The following is a 24,859-nucleotide window of genomic DNA, read 5'->3' as shown; positions in this document are numbered from 1 at the left end:
GCTAAATCTTTATTTAAATCAGGTATTTTTTTGGTAAACTGTGTTTGGTCAGGATATTTTCGTGCCCTCTAACATAGTGGGTCATAACACTAATTCATAAGATGATTAATTCATAAAATGAGTGTGAAGAGGTCCTGCATGTGTGTCTAAAATTCAGTTAACTGAAATGACTAGAAAGATGGTTGTTTCAAGTAATCTCTTCCAGTCACTGTTGCTGCCTAACAGATCACCCTAAACCTTGGTGGTTCAAAATAACAACTATCATTTTATTATTTCTCCTGGCTTCTGTGGGTCAGGGGTTTGGAAGAACTGCTTGGCTGGGTAGTTCTGGCTCTAGATCTCTCATGTAGCTGTAGTCAAATGGTGGCTGGAGCTGGAATAGCAAGGGGTAGAGTGGCTGGGGGCTGGCCAGTCATCTCTCCTCCATATGGCTTTTCTGTGTGGGCTGATTTTGGCTTCTCATACACAGTATGACAGCTCAGGACACATAGGCTGTTTATATGGCTGCTGATTGCTTTAAGAAGTCCAGCTGATAGGCAGAAATAGCTTTGTTTCTTTTGAGCTAACCTCAGAAGTCAGGTGGCATCAATTCTCTCATAGTCCATTGGTTACAAAGTGAGTCACAAGCCTGTCCAGATTCCAAAAAGGGCAGATTAGACTCCATTTCTTGATGGGGGAGTGGCAAGGTTGTATAAAGGCTTATGGGGAGATATTATTACAACCATATTTGGAAAATACAGTCTGCCACAGTCTCTGAATTTATAAATGCACCTTAAAGTCCACTCAGCAAACAAGTGACTTATGAAAACTTGAACACAACTTATTGATTTGTTATTTATCATAGCACACAGGTATGTATGTTATGATAAACAGTACAAAAGGAGGCTAAATGGGAGAGCTGGGTGATTAAAGATCCAGGAAAGGCTTTTGAAAAGGGAAAGATTGAGGTTGAGTATGTGGGACCATATGCGAGAGGCCATTCAGGATCAGGAGATTGCCTGGGCACAAAGGAATGAATAGAGCTTAGGGCGAGAGGCACCTTAGGGTGAGGAGCCTTGCATATCCCCAGCAGAAGAAGTAAAAGCAGTGATCAAGAGGGACCAGCTGAAAAAGTGGCTGGTCCCTCAAAAGCTTGTGATACAGAATCAGTGCAGAAGGAAATTGGAAAGCATTGCAGCTCTTACTGCATTTTCCATTCTGAGAAATTTTTTTTTAATCCTCACCCGAGGATATGTTTTTATTGATTTTAGACAGGGAGTAAAGGAAAGAGAGAAACATCAATGTGAGAGAGGGACATTGATGTATTGATTGAAACCCAGGTATGTGCACTGATCCGGAATTGAACTCGCAACCTTTTGGTGTATGGGACAATGCTCCACAACCTACTGACCCACTGGCCAGGGGCGACAGCACTTTTAAAACAATATTAAATAAAGCAGAAACTTGAAATGTGATTGTGCTTTATCAAAATCTGAATGTGAATCTTGTTGCAGTGTCCTGTGCCTACATGTCGAGGGAAGTCATTTACGGCTCTCCCTAGCTCTCCTCTCACAGTGACAATGGACTGGCAGTCAATCAAGTAAGCAATCACACTATTTCACTATTTAATAAAAGGCAGGTGTAAGATACTTCAACTGCAAAGAAAATCTATAATTTTCCTATATTATACTATGGTTCTTATTTGTATACATTGGTAAAGTGTATAATAAAAGGCTTGATTAGGAGTTTATGTGTTGAAATGATAATTGTCTTTATTCAAAATCTCTTCTCTATCGGATACCAGAAAGGATTTGATGTGCAAGTATTATGTCCTTTTGCTACTGAGAAATAGTTCATAGTATTTCTCACTTATGTGATTCATTGAACTGGATGCAGACCATAAACAAAACTATATCTATATTATAAAAGGCCAGTGGCCGGAACGACCAAACGACCGGTCATCAGGAGGTGCATGGAGCACCTCTTGATCCCTCCGCCGCCACCCGTGAGCTGCTTGTGGCAGCAGGGTGGGGCTCGCACACAGGTCTGGGGTCTTGCTGGCGCGGCGGGTCTTGGTCTCGCATGATTTCGTGCACTGGGGCTCTAGTAATTTCCATAATGAGTTATGATAAAAATAATACTGTTTTGAAAGCTTAAAATAAAGAATTTCTTACAAATGGGCATGTTTCATTTTATGTTCTCACGATCCATGAGGCACTTTAGATTTTTTTTTAAAAAAAGCTATTTTTCAAAACAAGTCAAATTGTGTGTGTGTGTGTTTAATCTAACAATTTATTTAATTTTTCTAGCTATAGTTCCATAACTACATCCTAAATATAAAATAATAGGTAGTTTTGAAGTTAGAATGCTCTCTAGGAAAACCTGGCTAAAACAGGAGATGGTCTTAAATACTAGAATCTAGGGGAAAAGTGAGGTAGATTGCTACCACGCTCTACCTTTACCCGCTTCTGCTCTGTAAAAACCAAGATCAACGTATGTAATAATTGTTCTCTGTGCTGAGATATTTACAAATACTCTATTTTATAAAAGAGGAAATGTTTAAGACTCCTCCTGAGTGTGATTGTGTCTCTGGTGAGTGGGGGAGCCTGGTACAGCCCACGTTTACAGTACTTTCACCACTGAAGGGTGTAATGAGGGCTTCAGAGGTGCTAAAAGGGCCACAATAGAATATATGCATAGAAGATCCAGGGTAATTTAATTATTTGAACAAAGTCTCTTTATTTTCAGGTAAAAATAGCAGAAAGAAAATGAGCTTAAATATTTTAATTGGATTTTTTCTCACTTAAAAAAATTTTTTCAATTATAATTGACATACAATATTGTACTAGCTTTAGGTGTACAACATAGTGACCAGACATTTATATAACTTACGAAGTGCTCACCCCAGTAAGTCCCGTACCCATTTGACACCAATATTTTAAATGAATTTGACCAGTGACCTCCTGATATTAGGAAATCACACCTAGGGGCATAAAACATTCCACTTTTCTGTAACTTTCCTGTGTATATTATGGGCATCATTTTGTTTTGTCCATCAATAGTTTCCCATTTACTGTTTTCTAAAATTTAGTATCTCTTGTTTCAATGCACACCCTAAAATTTCTCTTTACGCTTTTAGTAAGTGTAATTTTGGGTGGACATTTTGGAGGGAGGGAGACAAATGCACATGCTCATCCTGCCATCCCATCCTTAACTGCAAACTGCTGAAGTAATTTTAGATACATCACTGAACGTTTTAAACTAATTGGTCCTTTATATAGCTTAGCACTATGTGGACCCTGACTAGTTAATATGTAGAAGAAATAACCCAAAGCCAATATGTGTACTCACTGAAAATTGCTCACCTATTTAGAATCCAGGAGCTGATGTCTGATGATCAGCGAGAAGCAGGTCGGATTCCACGAACGATAGAATGTGAGCTTGTTCATGACCTTGTGGATAGCTGCGTTCCAGGAGACACAGTGACTATTACTGGAATTGTCAAAGTCTCAAATGCAGAAGAAGGTGTGGTACAACTCTTCCCTCATTTGGATTGTCCCTCAGTAATTTGTCTACATTTGTCTTTTTTAAAGATACTTCTGAATCTCCATTAATTTAAAGAGTTCCTTGTTCTTATTTCTTACACTAGAGGCCCGATGCACAAAATTCATGCAAGGGGCTCGGCCCTCATGGCCCCACCCCCCATCCCCCTGTCATTCAGGGAGGTCATTCCCCTGTCCGGTCTAATTAGCATATTAGCTCTTTGTTATATATGATAGGTGAAACATTCCCTCTGAAAGAAAGGTTTATTTGTAGTTCATTGTGACTTTCTTTTTTTTCTTTCTTTTGTTTTATTGCTTAAAGTATTACAAAGAGTATTACATATGTCTCCTTTTATTTTCCGCCCTTGACTGTACATTCTACTTGAATCTTTGTAGAGAAAATGAAAATACCAATTATTACATTTCACACTTTGAATTTACAGGTTCTCGGAATAAGAATGACAAATGTATGTTCCTTTTATACATCGAAGCAAATTCTGTTAGCAATAGCAAAGGACAGAAACCAAACGCTTCCGAGGAGGGGTGTAAACAGGGAGCATTGCTGGAGTTCTCACTTAAAGACCTTTATGCCATCCAAGAGATTCAAGCTGAAGAGAACCTGTTCAAACTCATTGTCAAGTATGTATGACCCTACCTGAAGTTTTATTATGTATGTGCATGTTGGGTTGTTATTGGCTGCAAGTAACAAGAAATTAGTCAAAATGGTTGCAAAATAGAGTTCACCAGCTAACCGCCCATTTTTGTTTGACTCATGAGCTAAAAATGGTTTTTACTTTTTTTTTAAGATTTTTAAAATTCATTTTTAGAGAGAGGCAGGAACATTGATGAGAGAGAGAAACATCTATCAGCTGCCTCCTGCACACCACCTACTGGGGATCAAGCCCGCAATCCCGGGCATGTGCCCTGACCCAGAATGGAACCCAGCAACCTTCGGTACTCGGAATGACACCCAACCACTGAGTCACACCGGCCAGAGCAGTTTTTACATTTTTTAATGGCTGAAAAAGAGTGAAGAGGGGGCTATCTCATGACATGCAAAATTATATGAAATTCAGATTTTGCTGCTTATAAATAAATTTTTATTGGAATACAGCCACACTCATTCAGAAGAATTCAGAGTGAGACAGAGAACAAATGGCTCACAAATGCTAACTGTCTAGTCCCCTACAGAAAAGTTTGCTGACCTCTACTGTAAGCACTAAGGAAAAGTTACTCAGCAAAGAGAATTGTACAGTGAATTCCAGAGTTATTTCAGTTAGTTGCATGTAGGGTTTTCTTGTTTTTCTTTTTGAAGTAAGAAAGAGATTCACATAGAAGTTACTTACATTGGATTATTCCCTTGTTTTTGCCACACAATAGAGAAGAAGCAAAGGGAAGGCATCCTGTTTCAGCCAACTATTTCTGGTGTGGTCTGGGGCATGTTACCTAATTTTTCCTTCATTTTTACGGAGATAATACTTGTCTCAGAAGGTTGTTCTGGAGGTTAAATGAAATTTTGTGTTACCTCACAATGCTGTTATTTTGAGACTTTTTTGACAATTTTTTGGATAGTTTTGAAGAAATAGGGGGAAATGAGGCAGAATAATACATATGTCTAAGAGATATAAAGAACTGAGGTTTTGAAATGCATTATATTAGAAAATTGATCTAGACTTTGGGCTCTAGGAGAATTTGACACTTTTTCTGCCTTTAATATGTTAATTAGCTAAGAAAAGTATGGAGTTCCTCAGGGGTTCTTTGTTCTTAAACTCTCTGAGACTTCCCAACTTCCCTGAGGGAGCACTAGGGTTGAGGGTTTGATCTGGTGAGAAGTGAAGGTGTGAGTGGTCTCTAACAGGATCTGAAGAACTACCTGGTTGAGGATCAGAACACCTCTTTTTGGTTCCTCTCATCAGTTATAAATAAAAATGAGCATGTGGCCCTAGCCTGTTTGGCTTAGTGGATAGAGTGTAGGCCTGCAGACTGAAGGGTCCTGAGTTTGATTCCGGTCAAGGGCACATGCCTGGGTTGTGGGCTTGATCCCCAGTGGGGGGCCATGCAGAAGGCAGCCAATCAATGATTCTCTCTCATCATTGTTGTTTCTATCTCTCTCCCTCTCCCTTCCTCTCTGAAATCTATAAAAATATAATAAAAAGAAAATGAACATATGTAGTGGTCCTTCTTCTGCAGTGTAAAGATACTACAAAAGATAAAGTAGTATGAAAAACAAGCGTTTTCACCCTGGCTGGTTTCACTCAGTGGTTAGAGTGTCAGCCTGCAGACTGAAGGGTCTTGTGTTCGATTCCTAGTCAAGGGCACATACCTTGGTTGTAGGTTCCTTAGCCCCAGTAGGGGTGAGTGCAGGAGGCAGCCAAACTCTCTCTCCCTCTCTTCCTTCCACACACTCTAGAAATCATTGGAAAAAATATCTTCGGGTGAGGATTAAAAAAACAACACACCAACAAACAAAAAACTAGCATTTTCTTACCATGGTTTACTTTTTTTTTTTTTTTTTTTACCTTTTAGTTCTAAGTTTGTGATTTTAGCATTAAAACTAAATTTTTTAATTTTAAAAAAATTTTTAAATATATTTTTATTGATTTCAGGGAGGAAGAGAGAGATAGAAACATCAGTGATGAGAGAGACTCATTGATTGATTGCCTCCTGCATGCCCCACACTAGGGATCAAGCCCGCAATCCGGGTGTGTGCCCTGACCGGGAATCAAACCCGGGACCTCTTGGTCCATGGGATGATGCTCAAACCATTGAGCCACTACCGCCAGGCTAAATTTTTGTTCTTGTTAATCTTGCAAGGGTTGGCCAAACAGGCAGAGAAAACTCGTTTTGTATATAAAGTTTTACTAGAACACAACCCCACCCATTCATTTACAAATTGTTGATGGTTGTTTCACACAAGTTAAGTAGTTGTGTCCAAGATAGTAGAACTGAAAATATTTACTTTCTGGCCCTTTAAGAAAAAGTTTGTTGACCCTTGCCAGATTAACAAATGGAGGACCATGAAAGGAGAATGGAAAGACAGTAGAAGGTTGTTTAATTTAGGTTTCTTTAGAAGCAGTGATATTATTTGGGAAGCAGTTTATTTGGGAGGTGGTCCCCAAATATACTGGTGGGATGGGAAGTGAGACAGAGAAAGGATGGCAGTCAGTATATGGTGCTGTGCCTCAATGAACAGATTATTACTAGCATCCAGGGCTTATTCCTCCTGAGGCTTCTGGGGCACTAGACTGCAGAACTCAGTATTTTTCCATGCAAGGTTCTGAGTTTGGCGCTGCTCCTGGGAATATTAGGTAACCCAGCACTCTAGCCTGCCCAGCCTGTCTGCAGCCAGAGAAAGCCCTTCGACAGACAGGTGCAGGTGTGTGGTAGGAAGCCAGCAGTGATTATGCAGGAACATGCTGACCAGTAGCGCCAAGGGATATGGCAGGACACGGACATCATGTTTGCATATAGTAAAAGGGATAATGGTTCACAGTTTACTCTTGAGTATATCTCTTTCACCTGGTCTATTTTTTGTTTGTTTCTTGTTTGTACAATAGATAAGTATAAATATACTTCTTGATATTCAGTATGATTTTACTTGTTATGATCATTTGACTTGAACTGAAAAAATGAAATTTTATCTAGTCTTAAAAATGTGTACGCAGTTCACCTTTTTGTCTCCTTTCAGTGACTTGGCTGCACAAGTCTAAAGATGTCTGTTCACATAAAATACAATATAACTTGTATCCTAAAGTGGAAAAGTCCATGATTATGGTGCATTTTAAACTCTAGTAATGTAAAATGATCAAGAGTATATTTGGTTACTTTAAAATACTTTACAAGTACCCTGTCTTCCTTACTCTGGCACAGTATTTAAGCATTTTCCCCTTTATAGATTAATCAAGAATTTTGAGAAAATTATTGAATATCAGAATAAAATGTATTGAGTTGTTTGGGAGGGGATGTACATTTTTTATTTTTATCTTTTTTATATATATATAAAATGTGTAGTAAATTAAGCAAACTTCAAAGTAGATCTTATAATAGATTAATGAAGGGGATGTTAGAATTTATGAGTTGTATTCTGTTTTTCAGCTCACTTTGCCCTGTCATTTTTGGCCATGAAGTAAGTATTTTACTTCATCTTTGCTAAAAAATATATAAAGTTGGCAAAAACCCTATATAATAAAGAGCTAATATGCTAATTAGACCAGCTGGTGGAATGACGTTCTAGAACGACCAGTGGGTGGTGCCGCTGCGAGGGCCAAGCCCCTTGCACAAATTTTGTGCATCTGGCCTCTAGTAAAATATAAAGACTTTATTAAAAAAAATAGCTAATTTCTACTGGCCAGTTAGTTGCTCATATTTTAATATGAGTCATTATTCTCCATAAATGAATGTCATGATGGGAAAACTACAGCCCCTTGTAGGAAAAAGCTACTTACCAATTAGAATTAATAGGATGTGCTTCCTTTAAACTAACTCCACGTATTTTTTAGTTTTGTGGCATGGACCTTGCAAGGTAGGTCTTGTCTTCACTTAGGAACTTTTAAGATACTGCTCTGATTTTATATGCTTTCTAGTTGTTGCTTTTATCATCATATACATTATAATAGTTCATATTAGACTTGCTTTTCTTAATAAAAAAAGTTCAATCATGTTTTAGAAGAAAACCCCTAAACAAATAAATGTAAGCATAGAAGGAGGAGTGCCCCTTTTGCTAGTCATCTTGATGTTCTTATTTTTTTTCCTTCTTTCACATTTGAGCTTGTTAAAGCAGGATTGGCATTAGCACTCTTTGGAGGAAGCCAGAAATACGCAGATGACAAAAACAGAATTCCAGTTCGGGGAGATCCACATGTCCTTATTGTTGGAGATCCAGGCTTGGGAAAGAGTCAGATGCTACAGGTAGGATTATATGTAGGATGCTACAAATAATCACTTAATATTTGACCTTTTGCTTAGTATACACATGAATAATTAACAAATGAATTTGCTCAAAGCATGTTGTGTTTGTGTTCCAGAGGATATAGTTTGTCTGGTGATATAAGTGAACTGGGGTTTGTGTGAGTAATATGTAACTTGTATCTGACCATCTTTTCAAATTGAGCCAGTCTTCTGTCTCATCGGCTGTATAGGCATGCTGGTCTGTTGAGATGTCAACTATTGTAAAACATAAGCCATTTCCAAACCCCTTTCTTGTATTCAGCATTGCTTTGCTAATTTTTATTGAGAAGGGTCACCCATTCTCTCTTCACAGAGCTATATAAACAGTATATTGGGCTTTAAGAATAATCAGGTGCCATTGCTGCCCTGGTTGCAAGGCTGGTGGGGTACCTTAGAGTTTAGGAGATGCAGGCCTGCTCCTGGGAGGGAGAGCACATGCTGGGTCCTTTGCCTTGAGGCTTTTATCTCTCTCACAGGTGTGAGTTTTAGGGGAGGACTTCAACAGAATATTCATCAGTTTTCTAGGTATGCTCTTTCGGGACTTTGGTCTTCACTGATTGGTCAGCAATAGGCAGTGGAAGTTCATCCCAGGCAAACCTGCTGAACCTGTCCCCAAAGCCCCCTTTTCTCTGACTCTTAGTGAGCCAAAGCAGACCAGCCTACGCTCATTTTCCTAGCCTTTCCTTGTTTCACTGTTCCCAGCTTTAATAAACATCCTCTAAAATAAAATAAAAAATTTAAAAAAGAATAATCAGATAAAGGTAAGAGTTCTTTGGAATACATTTTAACTACTTCTGAATCCAAAGGAAATCAGCTCCTGTGGTCAGTCTGTTGGTCCTCAAGAAATTTCTGCTTCTGTCAGTCAGTCAAGCTGTCCTCCCTTCAAGGACTTATGATGGCCCTAGAAGGTGCTGCTTGGTGGAATGTTTGTGGTTTTCTTGGAGTGACACCTGGTAAGCCAGCCATAATGTCCTTTCTAAGAATGCTCATGTCATCCATCCATACCCCTCCCCCCATGTGGAAAAATGCGACCAGACCAGGGGCTCTCTGGCTTTTTGGTAAATTGTAGTCCTATGACTACTGAATCATGTTTGGAGCTCTTTGAAAATATTGTGGCCTTCCCAGGCCAATTGAATTGAGTCTCTGGGTTAGGGTCCCATTATCTGTACATAAATGATTCTGATGTGCAGGCAGTATTGAGAACTGCTTTTACTTTGTCATTACACTGTAAACCCATTGTCCTTCACATCAGATGATTCTTTATTTCTTGTGGTTAAGTGTAAAACCAGTCATTTAAATTTTTAATCTGACATTTTATCCATTTTTCAATATTTTTTTGGTTTTGACTAACTGGGTATATATATATTTAATTTTATACTGAATCCTTGCTACAAGCCTGGCACAGAGCACAGAGTACCTAGCCAGAATTTGGATATAAAAGATAGAGATGGGGATCCAAATTGTTATACTTTCTTTTCTGTCTTTTGTAGCATTGTGTGTGTATGATTTTTTAGTTAGCATATTATAGGTGGACGCCTGGTTTAACCTCCACAGTGTCTAATTATCTCTACAGATCATTTAATTTCTGCATTTTGTTTACAGTATATAAAATGTCATTTTTCTCTTTTTTATTGATAAACTATGTCTTGACAGATAGATTATGGTTCCAAAATATATTAAATGGCACTGAAAATGTTTTCATATCAAGAAATGACACTGAACATTTTTTATGTTTTTTGGACCTGAGAATAATGCCTTTAAAACCCCTGACTCAATTTAAAAATAAAAGCTGTAATATTAGTGGAAATTAGGTGTTGTAAATAATGGAGGGTATTGTATATAAGTCTGCTAGTTCCACTAAGCCAGGGTTTTTAAAAATTAGGCTATTTCCTCAAAAAATTAAAAATGGAACTCCCATTTGACCCAATAATCCCACTTCTAGGAATATATCCCTAGAAATCAGAAACACCAATCAGAAAGGATATATGCAGTCCTGTGTTCATAGCACAATTCACCATAGCTAAGATTTGGAAACAGCTTAAGTGCCCATCAGCAGATGAGTGGACTACAAAACTGGTACATCTACACAATGGAATACTACGCTGCAGAAAAAGAAGGAACTCTTACCATTTGCAACAGCATGAATGGAACTGGAGAGCATCATGCTAAGCAAAATAAGCCAGTCAGAGAAATATAAATATCACATGATCTCACTCATTTATGGAATATAATGAACAACATAAACTGATGAACAAAAATAGAGCCAGAGGGGAAAAAATATTCTAGAATATAATAGAAGTAATCCTGTGATTTGCAGGTTTTTAATATTTCCTACAACTTTTGTGATCATACTATGTCAGTACAGTTTTGGTAATGTTATCATACTTAAAATCCTTTTATTCTTGAAATATTAATATTTATTGCATGTAATATATGTGAGATCATTTTTCTTGAATAATTGGTGTTAATTGCATGTAACATCATTTAAAATTGTTTTTTCTTGAGATATTAATGATTATTGCATGTAACATTATTTAAGATCATTTTTCTTGAAATATTAAGGTTTATTGCATGTAACATTATTATATTTAAAATCATTTTTCTTGAAATAAAAAAAATGGGGGAAAAAAGTAGGCTAACACTAACAGTTATGAGTCAGTTACTTTGTATTTTTAATCCCCTTTTCCTCTAACCATTTAGTGAACTGTCCTATTCAGACTAACAAATAAGGAATTACAAGTAATAAACATAATTATAGCTGCTGTTTATAAGCTGGGCATGATAGGCATTGGGTCGTGTCCTGCCAAGTCCAGATCACACTGACATCGGTCTCCTGGAGTTGCACAGTGCAGAGCCATGTAAAGCGGCCTTGAATTGGGCACTTACTATGTGCCAGGTACCAGGTTAAGTGCCTTAACATACATGATCTCATTTATTCCTCAGGACAGTATGTGATAAAACCAAAGGAAGCTGAAGCTCTGAGAAGTTTTAGAGCAACACAGCCGATACATGGTAGAGTCAGGATTAAAACGGGTCTGCCTGAGTGAAGGTCCATGCTTTTAACTGTAATGCTATTTGACTACTGTTTTGAACTGCCATAGATTGTTTACTCAGGCATTCTTGAGCCATTTTATTACCTGATGTTTAAAGAAGCATTGGATACTTTGGAATTAAAAATTGGTACTCAAGTTTTTGCTATTTGAACTTGAAAACGAAGCATAAAATGGAATGTGTATTCACATGACCACAGACATCAGAATCAGGCTGCTTGGGTTTGATTGACTCCTGACTTCACACCTTCATGGCTGTGTGAGTTACTTTCTCTGCAGACATGGATTTCTGCATCAATACATGGGGATGCAATAATACCTTCCTCTTACCATGGTGGTAAAAATTGTATGGTAAAGCTCTTAGGAGAATAAACTTTTTGTTTCCTCAGGCAGTATGCAGCGTTGCTCCACGTGGTGTGTATGTTTGTGGTAATACCACGACCACCTCTGGTTTGACTGTAACTCTTTCAAAAGACAGTTCCTCAGGAGATTTTACTTTGGAAGCTGGTGCCCTGGTACTTGGTGATCAAGGTGAGAAACCAAAGATTGATAATAATTCTGGGTTTGTTTGGGGGTTTTTTTAAGCCTTTTCCTTTTAGTCAATTTCTTTACATTCTGTTCAAGAGGCATTTGGACCGCACAGACCCAATCAGGGTGTTCAGGATGAGTGCCAGAAAGATTTGACTGATAGTTTATAAGAAATCCAATTAGAGGGCTAGAGTAAGAACGAATCTTCAGTTGAGCTTTGTTACCTAAATTTCTCTTTGTGATGCTTTAACCTGTTGGAAAAACATGTTCCTATGAATTTTGTCAGGCTCTGCCCAGATTCCAGTCCAGTTAAAGTCATTTATTCCTTCCAGTTTGCCAGAGACCTCCAAATTTCTAAATCCAGTACCCATGAGCCATGTTTGGCACAGCTGATCACTGCCCCCTCCAGGAAATGCTTTATCTGATGGTTTCCAGGACACTGCACTCTTCTGGTTTTCTTTCTTCTTTTGCCTTTCCTTCTCGGTCTTTACCTGTTCTTCATCTCTCTAACCTCTTAGCTGGTTGGCACCTCAGAGTGCTTAGCTTTTGTTCCTTTTTTCTTGGCCTATACTTAGCTTCCTGGTGACCTTATTTTAGTCTATGGCTTTACTTATCTAAATGCTGAAAATTTCCACATTTATATTTCTTCTCCCCTGAACTCCAGGCACATACTATTGCCTGTGCAATATTTCTACAACTCTCTCAATCTACACATGTCTAAAACCAAGATTCTGCTCTTCCTCTTCAAATCTATTCTTTTTACAGTCTTCACTTCAGTAAGTGACAATTCCGTTCTTTAGATTGCTCAAATCAGAAGAGCATCTTTGACTTTTCTCATACCCACATCCAGTCTGTCAGCAAATCCTGTTGGCTCTATCTTCCAAATACAGCTGACCCTTGAATAACATGGTTTGAACTGCATGGGTCCACTTATATGCCCCCCCCCCAATAAATACATACATTACTATAAACATATTTTCCTTATGATTTTCTTAAATAACATTTCCTTTTCTTTCATTTTATTGTAAGAATACAGTACAGTGGGGCCTTAACTTACGAGTGTCCTGACTAACGAGTTTTTTGAGATACCAGCTGTCTCTCTGCCGATTTTTTGCATTGAGTTGATAGAGTAATTTGAGTTAATGAGCTCCTTAACGAGCTCAGTCTCGGAACGAATTAAACTCGTAAGTCAAGGTCCCACTGTATATAATACGTATAATACACAAAATATGTTAATCAACTATTTATGCTATCAGTTAGGCTTCTGGTCAACAGTGGGCTATTAGTAGTTAAATTTGGGGAGAGTCAAAAATTATATGCGGATTTCTGACTGCACGGGGGTCCAGCGCCCCTTACCCCTGTGTTGTTCAAGGATCAACTATATATTAAATATCCAGCCTTTTCTCCATCGCTACTACCCTGATCTAAGGCACCATCATCTCTCACATGGATTACTGTGATCTCTCAGCATGCCTATGACTACCTTTGCCCTTCCTATTTTTAATAAGGCAGGGAAACCCTATTAAAACTTAGATCACTTTATTCTTTTGTTCAAAACTATCTAGTGACTCCCTGTCTCATTTAGTGAAAGCCCAGGTATTGATAGTGTTCTGGGGTCATTCACATTCTGGCCTTTCACCACCTCTTCTGCCTCATTACCTTCTACTTCCCTCTTACTTCCTCTTTTCCAGCTACAATGGCCTTTTTGATATACCATGGTCACCACCAGTACAGCAAGCACATCACAGTCCTGCATCAGGACCTTTGTGTTTGCTCCTCTCTTTGTATAAAACATTCTTACACCAGATATATCTGCAAGGCTTGTTCCCTTTCTTCCCTCAATTATTTGCTCAAATGTTCTGATCCCAGCAAGGCCTTCCCTATATACCAGTGATGGTGAACCTCTGACACACGAACTCATTTTTTTGGTTGATTTTTCTTTGTTAAATGGCATTTAAATATATAAAATAAATATCAAAAATATAAGTCTTTGTTTTACTATGGTTGCAGATATCCAAAAATTTCTATATGTGACACGGCACCAGAGTTAAGTTAGGGTTTTTCAAAATGCTGACATGCCCAGCTCAAAAGGTTTGCCATCACTGCTATATACCATATTTTAAATTCTAATCCCCACTGCCATCATCAGGTCTTATTTTCTTTACCCTACTCTACCTTTTCTTTCTGTAGCACTTACTACCTTCTAATATACTATAGGGTTTACTTTTTTATAATCTGGCTCCCTACACCAATGATTGTAAGCTTTATATGGGCAAATAATTTTGTCATTTTAGTGCTATATCTCACATGCCTAGAACATAATAAGATATATAGAAGGGATTTATAAATATTTGTTCATTAGAAGTGACAGTATTTTTACCAGTCACCAGGCGAAGAAAATAATAAATAAGAAAAGGATACTCATTGTGAAACTGCCAAACTTTCCATAGAAGTTGAAGGTGATACGGGGTTTAGCTATACAGATAGCCAATGTGATTTAAGATGTGGAATGGTAAGAGCTGCCTCTTCTTTCAAATATAGGTAGAGAAGCCAAACACTATGATGGTAAATGTAGCACTGTTGCCCCTGGCGGGGGTAGTTCAGTTGGTTTGAGCATTGTCTCGATATGCCAAGATTGCAGGTTTGATCCCCAGTCAGGGCACATACAAGAATCATCCCATGGATGGGTAAAACAACAAATTCATATTCATTCTCTCTCTCTCTCTCTCTCTCTCTCTCTCTCTCTCTCTCTCTCTCTCTCTCTCTCCCCGCCTCTCCCTCTCCCTCTCCCTCTCCCTTTCCCTCCCTTTTCCCCTATCCCCTCTCCCTCCCTCTCCCTGCCTCCCTCTCACCCTTCTCCCTTTCTCTCTCTAAAATCAGTAAATTAAAAAGTAGCATTGTTGCCCTGACTGGTTTGGCTCAGTGGATGGAGCGTTGGCCTGCGGACTGAAAGGTCCCAGGTTCGATTCCGGTCAAGGGCATGTACCTTGGTTGCGGGCACATCTCCAGTGGGGGGTGTGCAAGAGGCAGCTGATCGATGTTTCTCTCTCATCTATGTTTCTAACTATCCCTTTCCCTTCCTCTCTGTAAAAAAATCAATAAAATATATATTTAAAAAAAAAAAAAAGTAGCATTGTTGTTGCCCTAACCGGTTTGGTTCAGTGGATAGAGCATTGGCCTGTGGACTCAAGGGTCCCGGGTTTGATTCCGGTCAAGGGCATGTACCTTGGTTGCGGGCACATCCCCAGTAGGAGGTGTGCAGGAGACAGCTGATTGATGTTTCTCTCTCATCAATGTTTCTGGCTCTCTATCCTTCTACCTTCCTCTCTGTAAAAAGTCAATAAATAAAATAAATAAATAAATAAATAAATAAATAAATAAATAAATAAATAAATAAAAAAGTAGCATTGTTAAAATACAAAGGAATATTAGTCAGCAGAGTTCAGATCCTAAAAACAAACACAACTAACATCTTTACTGAACACTTACAGGGGAAAAAAAGGAGAAGGATGTTTTGTAATATTTTCCTTTTTCAATATCTAATGAAATAGATCATTTCTTTAAAAGCAACAAGATTTAATAATTGTAGCCAAAGAAAAGAGAAAGTATAAAATTTTCAAAGTTAAATGCTTCAAAACCAGGGATCAGTGAACTTTAATCCACAGGTCAACCTAGCCTTTACCCTGTTTTAGTATAGTTTATATCTAAAAATGGGTGTTCTACTTTTAAAGGATTGTAAAGAACAACGAAAAAACCCAAGAATATGTAACAGGCTCATAAAATGTAAAATATTTACATCTGCCCCTTTACAGAAAAAGTTTGCCAACTCATGCTTTAAAACTTTGAAAAGTGGCAAAGCAGCAGCTTGACTTTGTTTCTGCACTGTCCCCTCTCCTGAGGCACTGTGCTAGTAATACTGAGAATATCCAGTAATACCTTCAGTTCCAGAAAGGCATGGACTGACCTCTGAGCTGGCATGCTTACTTAGTTGTAAGTAAGGGGTTTAACCACAGCAACACCCTCTGGATGTCCACCTAACAGGATGCTCAGGGTATGGGCAAGAAGGGAGGAAAAATATTACAAGGTAATGTTTGAGGGTCTCCAGTAACATATGGATCAGCTATAATATACCTGGCACATAAAATGCCTTCAGTCAGTGGTAGGTCTTCATATTTTGTTTAAAGAGGTTAAGTGATTTCCTTATTGCCGAGAACTACATTAGGACTTCTGACTTTATTCATTTCTTTCCAAATTATGCTGCTGTACTATTCCCCCCAAAAAATCACTTTTTTCTTAAAAACTTTGCAGATATCCCTTCCTCTTTTAACCTCCTCCCACCCCCAAAAGAGCTAGGGGCCATCACATCCAAAACAACCGAACAGACTGCGTGGGATAACCAGGCCGGCAGGGGGGTTAGTGAGGGACGACCAAACGACTGAGCAGGAGGCTGTGTGGGGTGACTAGGCCGGCAGGGGGGTTAGTGAGGGACAACCAAACAACTGAGCAGCAGGCCATGTGGGGCAACCATGCCAGCGGGGGGGGGCAGTGAGGGGCGACTAGGCCAGCAGAGGGAGGTGGTGAGGGGCAACCAGGCCAGCAGCGGGGGCAGTTGTGGGCAACCAGGCCGGCAGGGGTGCAGTAAGGGGCGACCAGGCCGGTGGGGGTGGGAGCAGTTGGGGGTGACCAGGCCGGCAGGAGGGGGCAGTTAGGGGCAATCAGGTCAGCGGGCAGAGGTGGTTAAGGTGATCAGGCTGGCAGGGGGTCAGTTAGCAGTGATCAGGCAGTCAGGCAGGTGAGCAGTTAAGAGCCAGCGGTCCTGGATTGTGAGAGGGATCCTGGAAGTTAAAGAAGACATTTTATTTGTTGTAAAAAAAATCAGGAATTCTTTATTGTATGACACTTGATAATTTTAACTGCTGGAAACAGTGGAGATATTTTTTATTGTGGCATAATTTCTATTACAATTTACAACTTGACCAAAGAACACTTTTTCCTGTATTATTTTACTGTGATCATAGGTATTTGTGGAATAGATGAATTTGATAAGATGGGGAATCAACATCAAGCCTTGTTAGAAGCCATGGAACAGCAGAGTATTAGCCTTGCTAAAGCTGGCATGGTTTGTAGCCTCCCTGCAAGAACCTCCATTATTGCTGCTGCAAATCCAGTTGGAGGGCATTATAATAAAGCCAAAACAGTCTCTGAGAACTTAAAGTAAGTCTCTTCAAATATTTATACCTTAGATATATTGAATCCCTACAAATCAATATGGAAAAGATAATTAAATGTATATTGGATAGTTCGTAGACATTACAGATTTTCAGTAAATGATTGTGCTCACTTGTCCCATGCACCAAAAGGTTGCTGGTTTCATTCCCAGTCAGCACAAGCCAGAGTTGCTGGCTCGATCCCCAGCATGCAGGAGGCAGCCGATCGATGTTCCGTTCTCACATCGATGTTTCTCTTTCTCCCTCTCCCTCCATCAATAAAAGTATATTTAATAAAAATATGTGTTTGAACACGTAATTAAAACAGTGAAGTACTATTGATATCTTCCAGATTGGCAAACATTTCAAATATTAATAATTATTATTGGCAAGGGGATGGAGAATTTAGCATTTTGAAAGACAACTTGGCATGTTTATCACTATTGTAAATGTACACATTGTTTGTTCCTGCCAGTTCTTTTCAGAATTATACTCACAAAAATAGTGACTCAAGTGCACAAAGATATGTGGATGTTACATCGTTTAACACTGCCAAAGATTGGAAACAACTTAAAACGCTCATTGATAGGGAAGTAATTAAACTATATAGTAAGACTGTACAGTGTCTTATGAGAATGAAAGGAGCTTTCTAAGTACTGATAGGGAAATACATCTATGCTTTACTGTTAAGTTAAAAGAGCACATTATAGACTCACTAGAGGCCTAATGCACCAAAATTCGTGCAAGAGTAGGCCTTCCCCCAGCTGCCAGCACCAGCTTCCCTCCGGCACCCGGGCTTCCCTCCGGCACCCGGGCTTCCCTCCTCCGGCTACCAGCGACCAGGGCTGGATGTCAGGAGTGACATCCAGAAGATGTCTGGTCTAATTAGCATATTACCCTTTTATTATTATAGATATATGTAGTATGATCCCACTTTATTCCAAAAACAATGTTTATATTTATGTGCACATATGCTTTCTCTTCTGATTTGTTTGTACAGGTTGAACAAAATATACAGGAGAGGGAAAATAGACTAAAGTGATGCAAAAGGGAGAAAAAGACAAAAGAATGCCTCATATGAAAAACTGGAACCTTAAATTTTTGTGGGGGAAAAAAGGCTAATTTTCTAATGTTTATTAATGTAATTATTACCTTTAATATAGAAATGGTACACAGTAAAATACATAATTGTACTTTGAGGTTCTAGGTATTTTTATATCACCACCACCAAAAAAGTCAATTTATTAGTTTTTCTTAATAAAATAACAAAGTGCTATATTGGAAAGATCAGAAGGATCCAGTTGAACAAGGTTCCAGGTTTAGACCTAGATTCTAGGTTTTAGGGTACCACAAACCTGCTTTGGGATGTTGGTGAAATTTGTTAATCACTCTGGAATTCAGTTTTCTTATCTCAGAGGAGTTATCTCATTGGTGGGTTCAGAGAAGGTGATTAAGTAGTTTGCAGCATTTATATTGTAATGACTAATTAGATGCTTATTTAAGGAAAAATGGGCTTGCCCTGGCCGGGTAGCTCAGTTGGTTAGAGTGTTGTCCCGATATGAGAAGATTGTGGGTTCGATCTCCGGTCGTGGCACATAAAAGAAGCAACCAATGAATGCATAAATAAGTAGAACAAATTGATGTTTCTCTCTCTTTCTCTGTCTCTAAAAATCAATTAAAAAAAAAAGAAAGAAAAAAAAATGGGCTTTTTGTTTCTAAATGTGCATAGGTATACTTTGAGTGACTTAATGGGTTGGTGAAGCAACAGGGAATAAAAGATTAAGAACTCCTTAACTAGACGCCTGTAATGTGTCATTTACAGCATTTTAACATAAAAATCCAAAGGTCCTAGATCATGGGTAATAATATAGGACAGGGGTCCTCAAACTATGGCCCGTGGGCCCCATGCAAATACAAATATTGTATTTGTTCCCGTTTTGTTTTTTTACTTCAAAATAAGATATGTCCAGTGTGCATAGGAATTTGTTCATAGTTTTTTTTTTTTAAACTATAGTCCAGCCCTCCAACGGTCTGAGGGAGAGTGAACTGGCCCCGTGTTTAAAAAGTTTGAGGACCCCTGATATAGGACATGCAGAATTCAGTGGTTTGGCTGGTGTGAGAAAGGGCCGTGTGCTCAACCTACCAGAGGGCAGTACATGCAAAACAATGCACATAGTGAAGGGCACATGGCCGGTGTCTCTGGAGTTGGCAGCTGTGTTATCCAAAAGCTATTGCTTGTTTCTGTAATCTAAAACCTTTTTTAAGTTCTACATGGAACTTGAGTAATAAACAAATTTTCTAGGTTGTCAGCTTGTTTTTATTTCAATCATTGTTTCTTCTGTCTTTCATGCCTTTTTAGAATGGGGAGTGCCCTGCTATCCAGATTTGATTTGGTCTTTATCCTATTAGACACTCCAAATGAAGATCATGATCACTTACTCTCTGAACATGTAATTGCAATAAGAGCTGGAAAGCAGAGAGCTGTTAGTAGTGCCACAGTAGCTCGTCTGAACAGTCAAGATTCAAATACTTCTATACTTGAAGTGGTTTCTGATAAACCATTATCAGAAAGACTGAAGGTACAAATGCTTCTTAATCATTCAGTTCACTTCTGTTTGAATGTCAAAGTTCAGTGTGTTACTGTAGAGCAGTAGTATATAAACTTTCATATTATAAACTTACATTTTATATTATAATACTAGGGTTTATGTAAACTTTACTAGAAGTAATCTATATTAACTAGACCAAGAGCTAGAACTACAGTGTGTTTGGCTTACTTGAAGAGTCTTCTTAAATTTTATATTTATCTAAACAAATTATTTTAATTGAAAGATTTTAGTTGCTACTTGTCCTTGTAATTTGGGCTTTTTTTATCATGTGTTAGGTGGTTGCTGGAGAAACAATAGATCCAATTCCCCACCAACTATTGAGAAAGTACATTGGTTACGCTCGTCAGTATGTCTATCCAAGGCTATCCACAGAAGCTGCTCAGATTCTTCAAGATTTCTACCTTGAGCTCCGGAAACAGAGCCAGCGGTTGAATAGCTCACCAATCACTACTAGACAGCTGGAATCTCTGATTCGATTAACAGAGGTTTGTTTAAGCTGTTATTTTCTTAAGAAGGGAGATAGGAGTAATATGGTTCCTCTCAATTTTCTGCATGATTGACTTGGTTTTTCTTTTTACAGGGAAATATTAAAAATAGATGTTTTTTTAAAAAAGATATATCTTTCATTGATTTCAGAGAGGGAGAGGGAGAGGGAGAAACATCAATGATGAGAGCCAATCATTGATAGGCTGCCTCCTGCACACGCCGCCCCCCTCTCCCCCCCACAGTGGGGATTGAGCCCGCAGCCCCAGCATGTGCCCTGCCTGGGAATCGAACTGTGACCTCCTGTTTTACAGGTCAACACTCAACCGTTGAGCCACACCAGCCAAGCAAGCAACTTTTTTTAAAAAATATATATTTTTTATTGATTTCAGAGAGAAAGAGAGGGAGAGGGAGATAGAAACATCAATGATGAGAGAGAATCATTGATTGGCTGCCTCCTGCACGCCCCCTATTGGGGATCTAGCCCACAACCCTGGGCATGTGCCCTTGACTGGAATTGAACCTGGGACCCTTCAGTCCGCAGGCCGACGCTGTATCCACTGAGCCAAACCAGCTAGGGCAGCAACTTTTTTTTTTTTAATGACACTTAGGAAACTCCTATAGTGTGAAGAGTGGTTAGGTTAACTAAGGATGTTGGGATCTAAGGTTGAATATTTGAGAACATGGAATGTGTCAAATACCTTGAGTATTTATTTGGTTTGATACATGACAGGCCCATAGGATAATGCCCATTTTTCTAATATTAATAACATCTATTCACAGCTATGGAATGCTAAGAGGACTGTGGAAGTTAAAATTAGCTGGGTCAGGGTTTGGGCTTTTTGCTTCTAAAATCTTACTCCTCTTTGTTGTTTTAACAGATTGGTTAGGTATGACTTCCTGAAAGTAAAAGGCAAGGAAAAACCAAGTATATTTCATAATCAAATCTTCTGAAATGAACATTCAGAAAGATATGTTAGTAGATAAAAATAAATTTTAATCCATATTTTAGTATATATACTGCCAAAGTGAGCACTAATCCATATTTTGAATGAGTGATTATTTTCATGTCACTTTTTTAAAATTCTGACTTTCATATCATAGTTCCCTTCCCCAAAAGTCAATTTTTGTATAAAATAAATAAACAAAATCTTAAACATACTATACCTGTTCAAACAATGTTAAATATACAGGGTGTCCCCCAAAAATGTATACACACTTTGAATGATTATAAAATCAGTATTTATTAACATACAGTTGATTTTCAGAGTTTAAGAGAATTTACAGAAATGAATTTTTTTTTTTTTTTTTTTGTCAATGCCTGTTTTCAAACTGACGACCGTTCTGGTTCAGGCACTGTTGATAATGGGAACCAGTGGAATCGCAAACATCAAGAATCGTTTTGTTCGGTATTTGTGTGTATGCATTTCCTGCATTTCCTGAACTCTTGCCAGTTTTGTACCATAAACTTTATTTTTTATCCCCATAAAGAAAAAAATCTAGTGGCACATCAGGATAAATTTTCTTTGTTCAAAGCTGATACTGGTTTCACCCATTATTTCAAATCAGTTAAACCTGAAAAGGAGTGAAAGTTAAGTGTTATCAGCTGTTAAAGTGCATATACAGTGGGGCCTTGACTTACGAGTGTCCCGAGTAACGAGTTTTTCGAGGTACAAGCCGTCTCTCCGCCGATTTTTTGCTTTGAGTTGCGAGCTAAAATCCGGGTTACGAGCCAGCTTCAGATACCCCACCGCTAGTTGGCGCAGCAAACGTCACAGTGAACGCCACAACATCAGCCAAGCATTCAGTTCATTGTAATGGTGAAAATGGATTTGACATACAAGTAATTTGAGTTACCAGCTCCGTCACGGAACAAATTAAACTCATAAGTCAAGGCCCCACTGTACTTTTTTTGCGGGGGAACACCCTATATTTATATTTTGTTATCTGAAAATGGTTCACAGGCACGAGCAAGGTTGGAATTGAGAGAGCAAGCAACCAAAGAAGATGCTGAAGATATAGTAGAAATTATGAAATACAGGTAAGATTAAAATTTTTAATGTTTTAAATTAAGTACCAGTCATCTTTCCATCTTAAGAATAGATTTTATTTAGGCCAAGCAAAATTGTTTTTTTGGTTTTTTGGTTTTTTAATTAAATCTTTATTGTTCAGATTATTACATTTGTCCCTCTTTCCCCCCCCCCCCCCATAACTCCCCTCCTCCCAGCTCCCGCCCCACCCTCTGCCCTCACTCCCCACCCACTGTCCTCTTCCATAGGTGCACGATTTTTGTCCAGTCTCTTTCCGCATCTCCCACACCCCTTGCCCCCCCAATAGTCAGTCCATTCCCTTTCTATGTCCCTGATTCTATTATGATCACCAGATTATTTATTCACTTGATTCTTAGATTCACTTGTTGATAGATGCATATTTGTTGTTCATAATTTGTATCTTTACCTTTTTTTTCTTCTTCCTCTTCTTAAAGGATACCTTTCAGCATTTCATATAATACTGGTTTGGTGGTGATGAACTCCTTTAGCTTTTCCTTATCTGTGAAGCTCTTTATCTGACCTTCCGTTCTGAATGATAGCTTTGCTGGATAAAGTAATATTGGTTGTAGGTTCTTGGTATTCATCACTTTGAATATTTCTTGCCATTCCCTTCTGGCCTGCAAAGTTTCTGTTGAGAAATCAGCTGACAGTCGTATGGGTATTCCCTTGTAGGTAACTGGGTTTCTTTCTCTTGCTGCTTTTAAGATTCTCTCTTTGTGTTTTGCTCTTGGCATTTTAATGATGATGTGTCTTGGTGTGGTCCTCTTTGGATTCCTTTTGTTTGGGGCTCTCTGCGCTTCCTGGACCTGTAGGTCTATTTCTTTCACCAGGTGGTGGAAGTTTTCTGTCATTATTTCTTTAAATAGGTTTTCAATATCTTGCTCTCTCTCATCTTCTGGCACCCCTATAATTCTGATGTTGGTGCACTTAAAGCTGTCCCAGAGGCTCCATATACTATCTTCGTATTTTCGGATTCTTTTTTCATTTTGCTTTTCTAGTTGGGTGTTTTTTGCTTCTTCGCATTTTGAATCTTTGACTTGATTCTTGCGCTCCTCTGGTCTGCTGTTGGGTGTCTGTATAATAATCTTTATTTCAGTCAGTGTATGCTTAGTTTCTAGTTGGTTCTTTATCACAACATCAAGGGTCTCATTAGATTTCTTGAGGATCTCACTACATTTATCGGCGGTCTCACCAGTCTTTTCGAGGGCCTTACTAAGTTTATCGGCAGCTTCTAGACAGTTCTTAAGAGACCTTAAAAGTGTGGTTCTGAACTCAATATCCTCCATTGACAGTTTTGTCCTGTTTCTTTGTCTCCGCATTTTTTATGCTTTCTTGGTACACCCCCTAGTGGTCTTTGTGTGCAGTCTTGTTGCCTTTAAGCCTTGATTGATGTCGGCAATACCGGGGGTGATTTGACCTCCAGGCTAACTGGCTATGAGAGTCTGCTGTGTCTGCAGTGGGAGGGCTTCTGTGCTGGATCTCTAGGGCGGTGCTAATCTAGCGTTTGCCTGAGGCTATCTGGCAAATGGTTCTGTGCAGGGCTTGGGGGGGGCAGGTCCGCAGGGATCTACAGGGCGGGCGGAGCAAGCAGTTATGGCTGCTCTCAGTTCCTTCCCCAGGGACTCTGCCTCTCAGAGTCCCAGCAACAGCTGCAAACCTCGGAGAGAAAGCTGCCTTCAAGTTCCGACTGAACCCAGACAGTCCCGCTTCTCCCGTTTGAGTCTTGGTCCCCAGAGACTCGCCCGGATCTGGAGCTCAGAGTCTGAAACTCCCTCCTGATTGAAAACAACAGCCGCGCCCTCCGCCGCCAGCCCGCTCCGTGCGCGCACTCCACACCTGAGTATTTCACTTCAGCACTGCGCCTCCTCTGAGTCTGGGTATGATATTCTCTTTCCTCCTAGTTGTAGAATTTCCACTCAGCCAGCCTTCCTGTGGTTCTGGATGATGTCCGTTCTGTCCTTTAGTTATATCTCTGAAGTGGTTGTTCGAGGCAGCAATCTCCGGCGTTAACCTATGCCGCCATCTTGGTTTCTCCACAAAATTGTTTTTATTTAGCCCATTGGATCACATTTTTCTCTGAAGAAACTATACTTTCTTGGTTTAAAATTTGTGTAAATAATCTTGACACTAAAAAATTTTTTGAATGGGTAATGCATTCACATAGTTCTAAAATCATTTCAAAATTACGTATTTAGAGAAGACTTGCTCCCATCCTATTTACTGTCCACCCATCCTTCACCAAAACACCCATTACTTTTTTGTAAATAGCATGAGTTATACTGCTCTTTACTTAAAAAAAAAAAATTGACATTATATCTCTTTTCATATTAGGACATAGAGAATTCTTCTTTTTATAGCTAAATAGTATTCTATTATTTAGATACTAGAAGCCTGTTGCAGAAAGATTCCTGCAAGAATAGGGCTTCCTGCAGCTGGAGCAAAGCAGAGAAGGGAGCGAAACCC

The 24,859-nt window shown here is 39.0% G+C and overlaps 1 protein-coding gene across 5 annotated transcripts in view; it reads left to right on the top strand.

The window, feature by feature from the left end:
- The window catches only part of MCM8 (minichromosome maintenance 8 homologous recombination repair factor), a 46,573-nt gene that overhangs the window by 16,470 nt on the left and 5,244 nt on the right, over positions 1 to 24,859 (top strand). For 4 of the 5 annotated variants that reach the window (XM_059705593.1, XM_059705595.1, XM_059705594.1 and 1 more), the window contains 10 exons: positions 1,494 to 1,579; positions 3,353 to 3,504; positions 3,965 to 4,160; positions 7,617 to 7,647; positions 8,289 to 8,429; positions 11,908 to 12,049; positions 17,065 to 17,260; positions 19,613 to 19,832; positions 20,138 to 20,347; positions 22,310 to 22,386. In XM_059705593.1, the coding sequence (XP_059561576.1) occupies positions 1,494 to 1,579; positions 3,353 to 3,504; positions 3,965 to 4,160; positions 7,617 to 7,647; positions 8,289 to 8,429; positions 11,908 to 12,049; positions 17,065 to 17,260; positions 19,613 to 19,832; positions 20,138 to 20,347; positions 22,310 to 22,386 (1,451 nt within the window). The remainder of the gene's footprint in view (positions 1 to 1,493; positions 1,580 to 3,352; positions 3,505 to 3,964; positions 4,161 to 7,616; positions 7,648 to 8,288; positions 8,430 to 11,907; positions 12,050 to 17,064; positions 17,261 to 19,612; positions 19,833 to 20,137; positions 20,348 to 22,309; positions 22,387 to 24,859) is intronic. The other variant, XM_059705596.1, reaches the window with a different exon arrangement.

Source organism: Myotis daubentonii, chromosome 8, assembly GCF_963259705.1.
Source record: "Myotis daubentonii chromosome 8, mMyoDau2.1, whole genome shotgun sequence".
Lineage (NCBI taxonomy): Eukaryota > Metazoa > Chordata > Mammalia > Chiroptera > Vespertilionidae > Myotis > Myotis daubentonii.
Note: the sequence above shows the minus strand (reverse complement) of the source record. Positions and strands in the feature narration are given on the sequence as shown.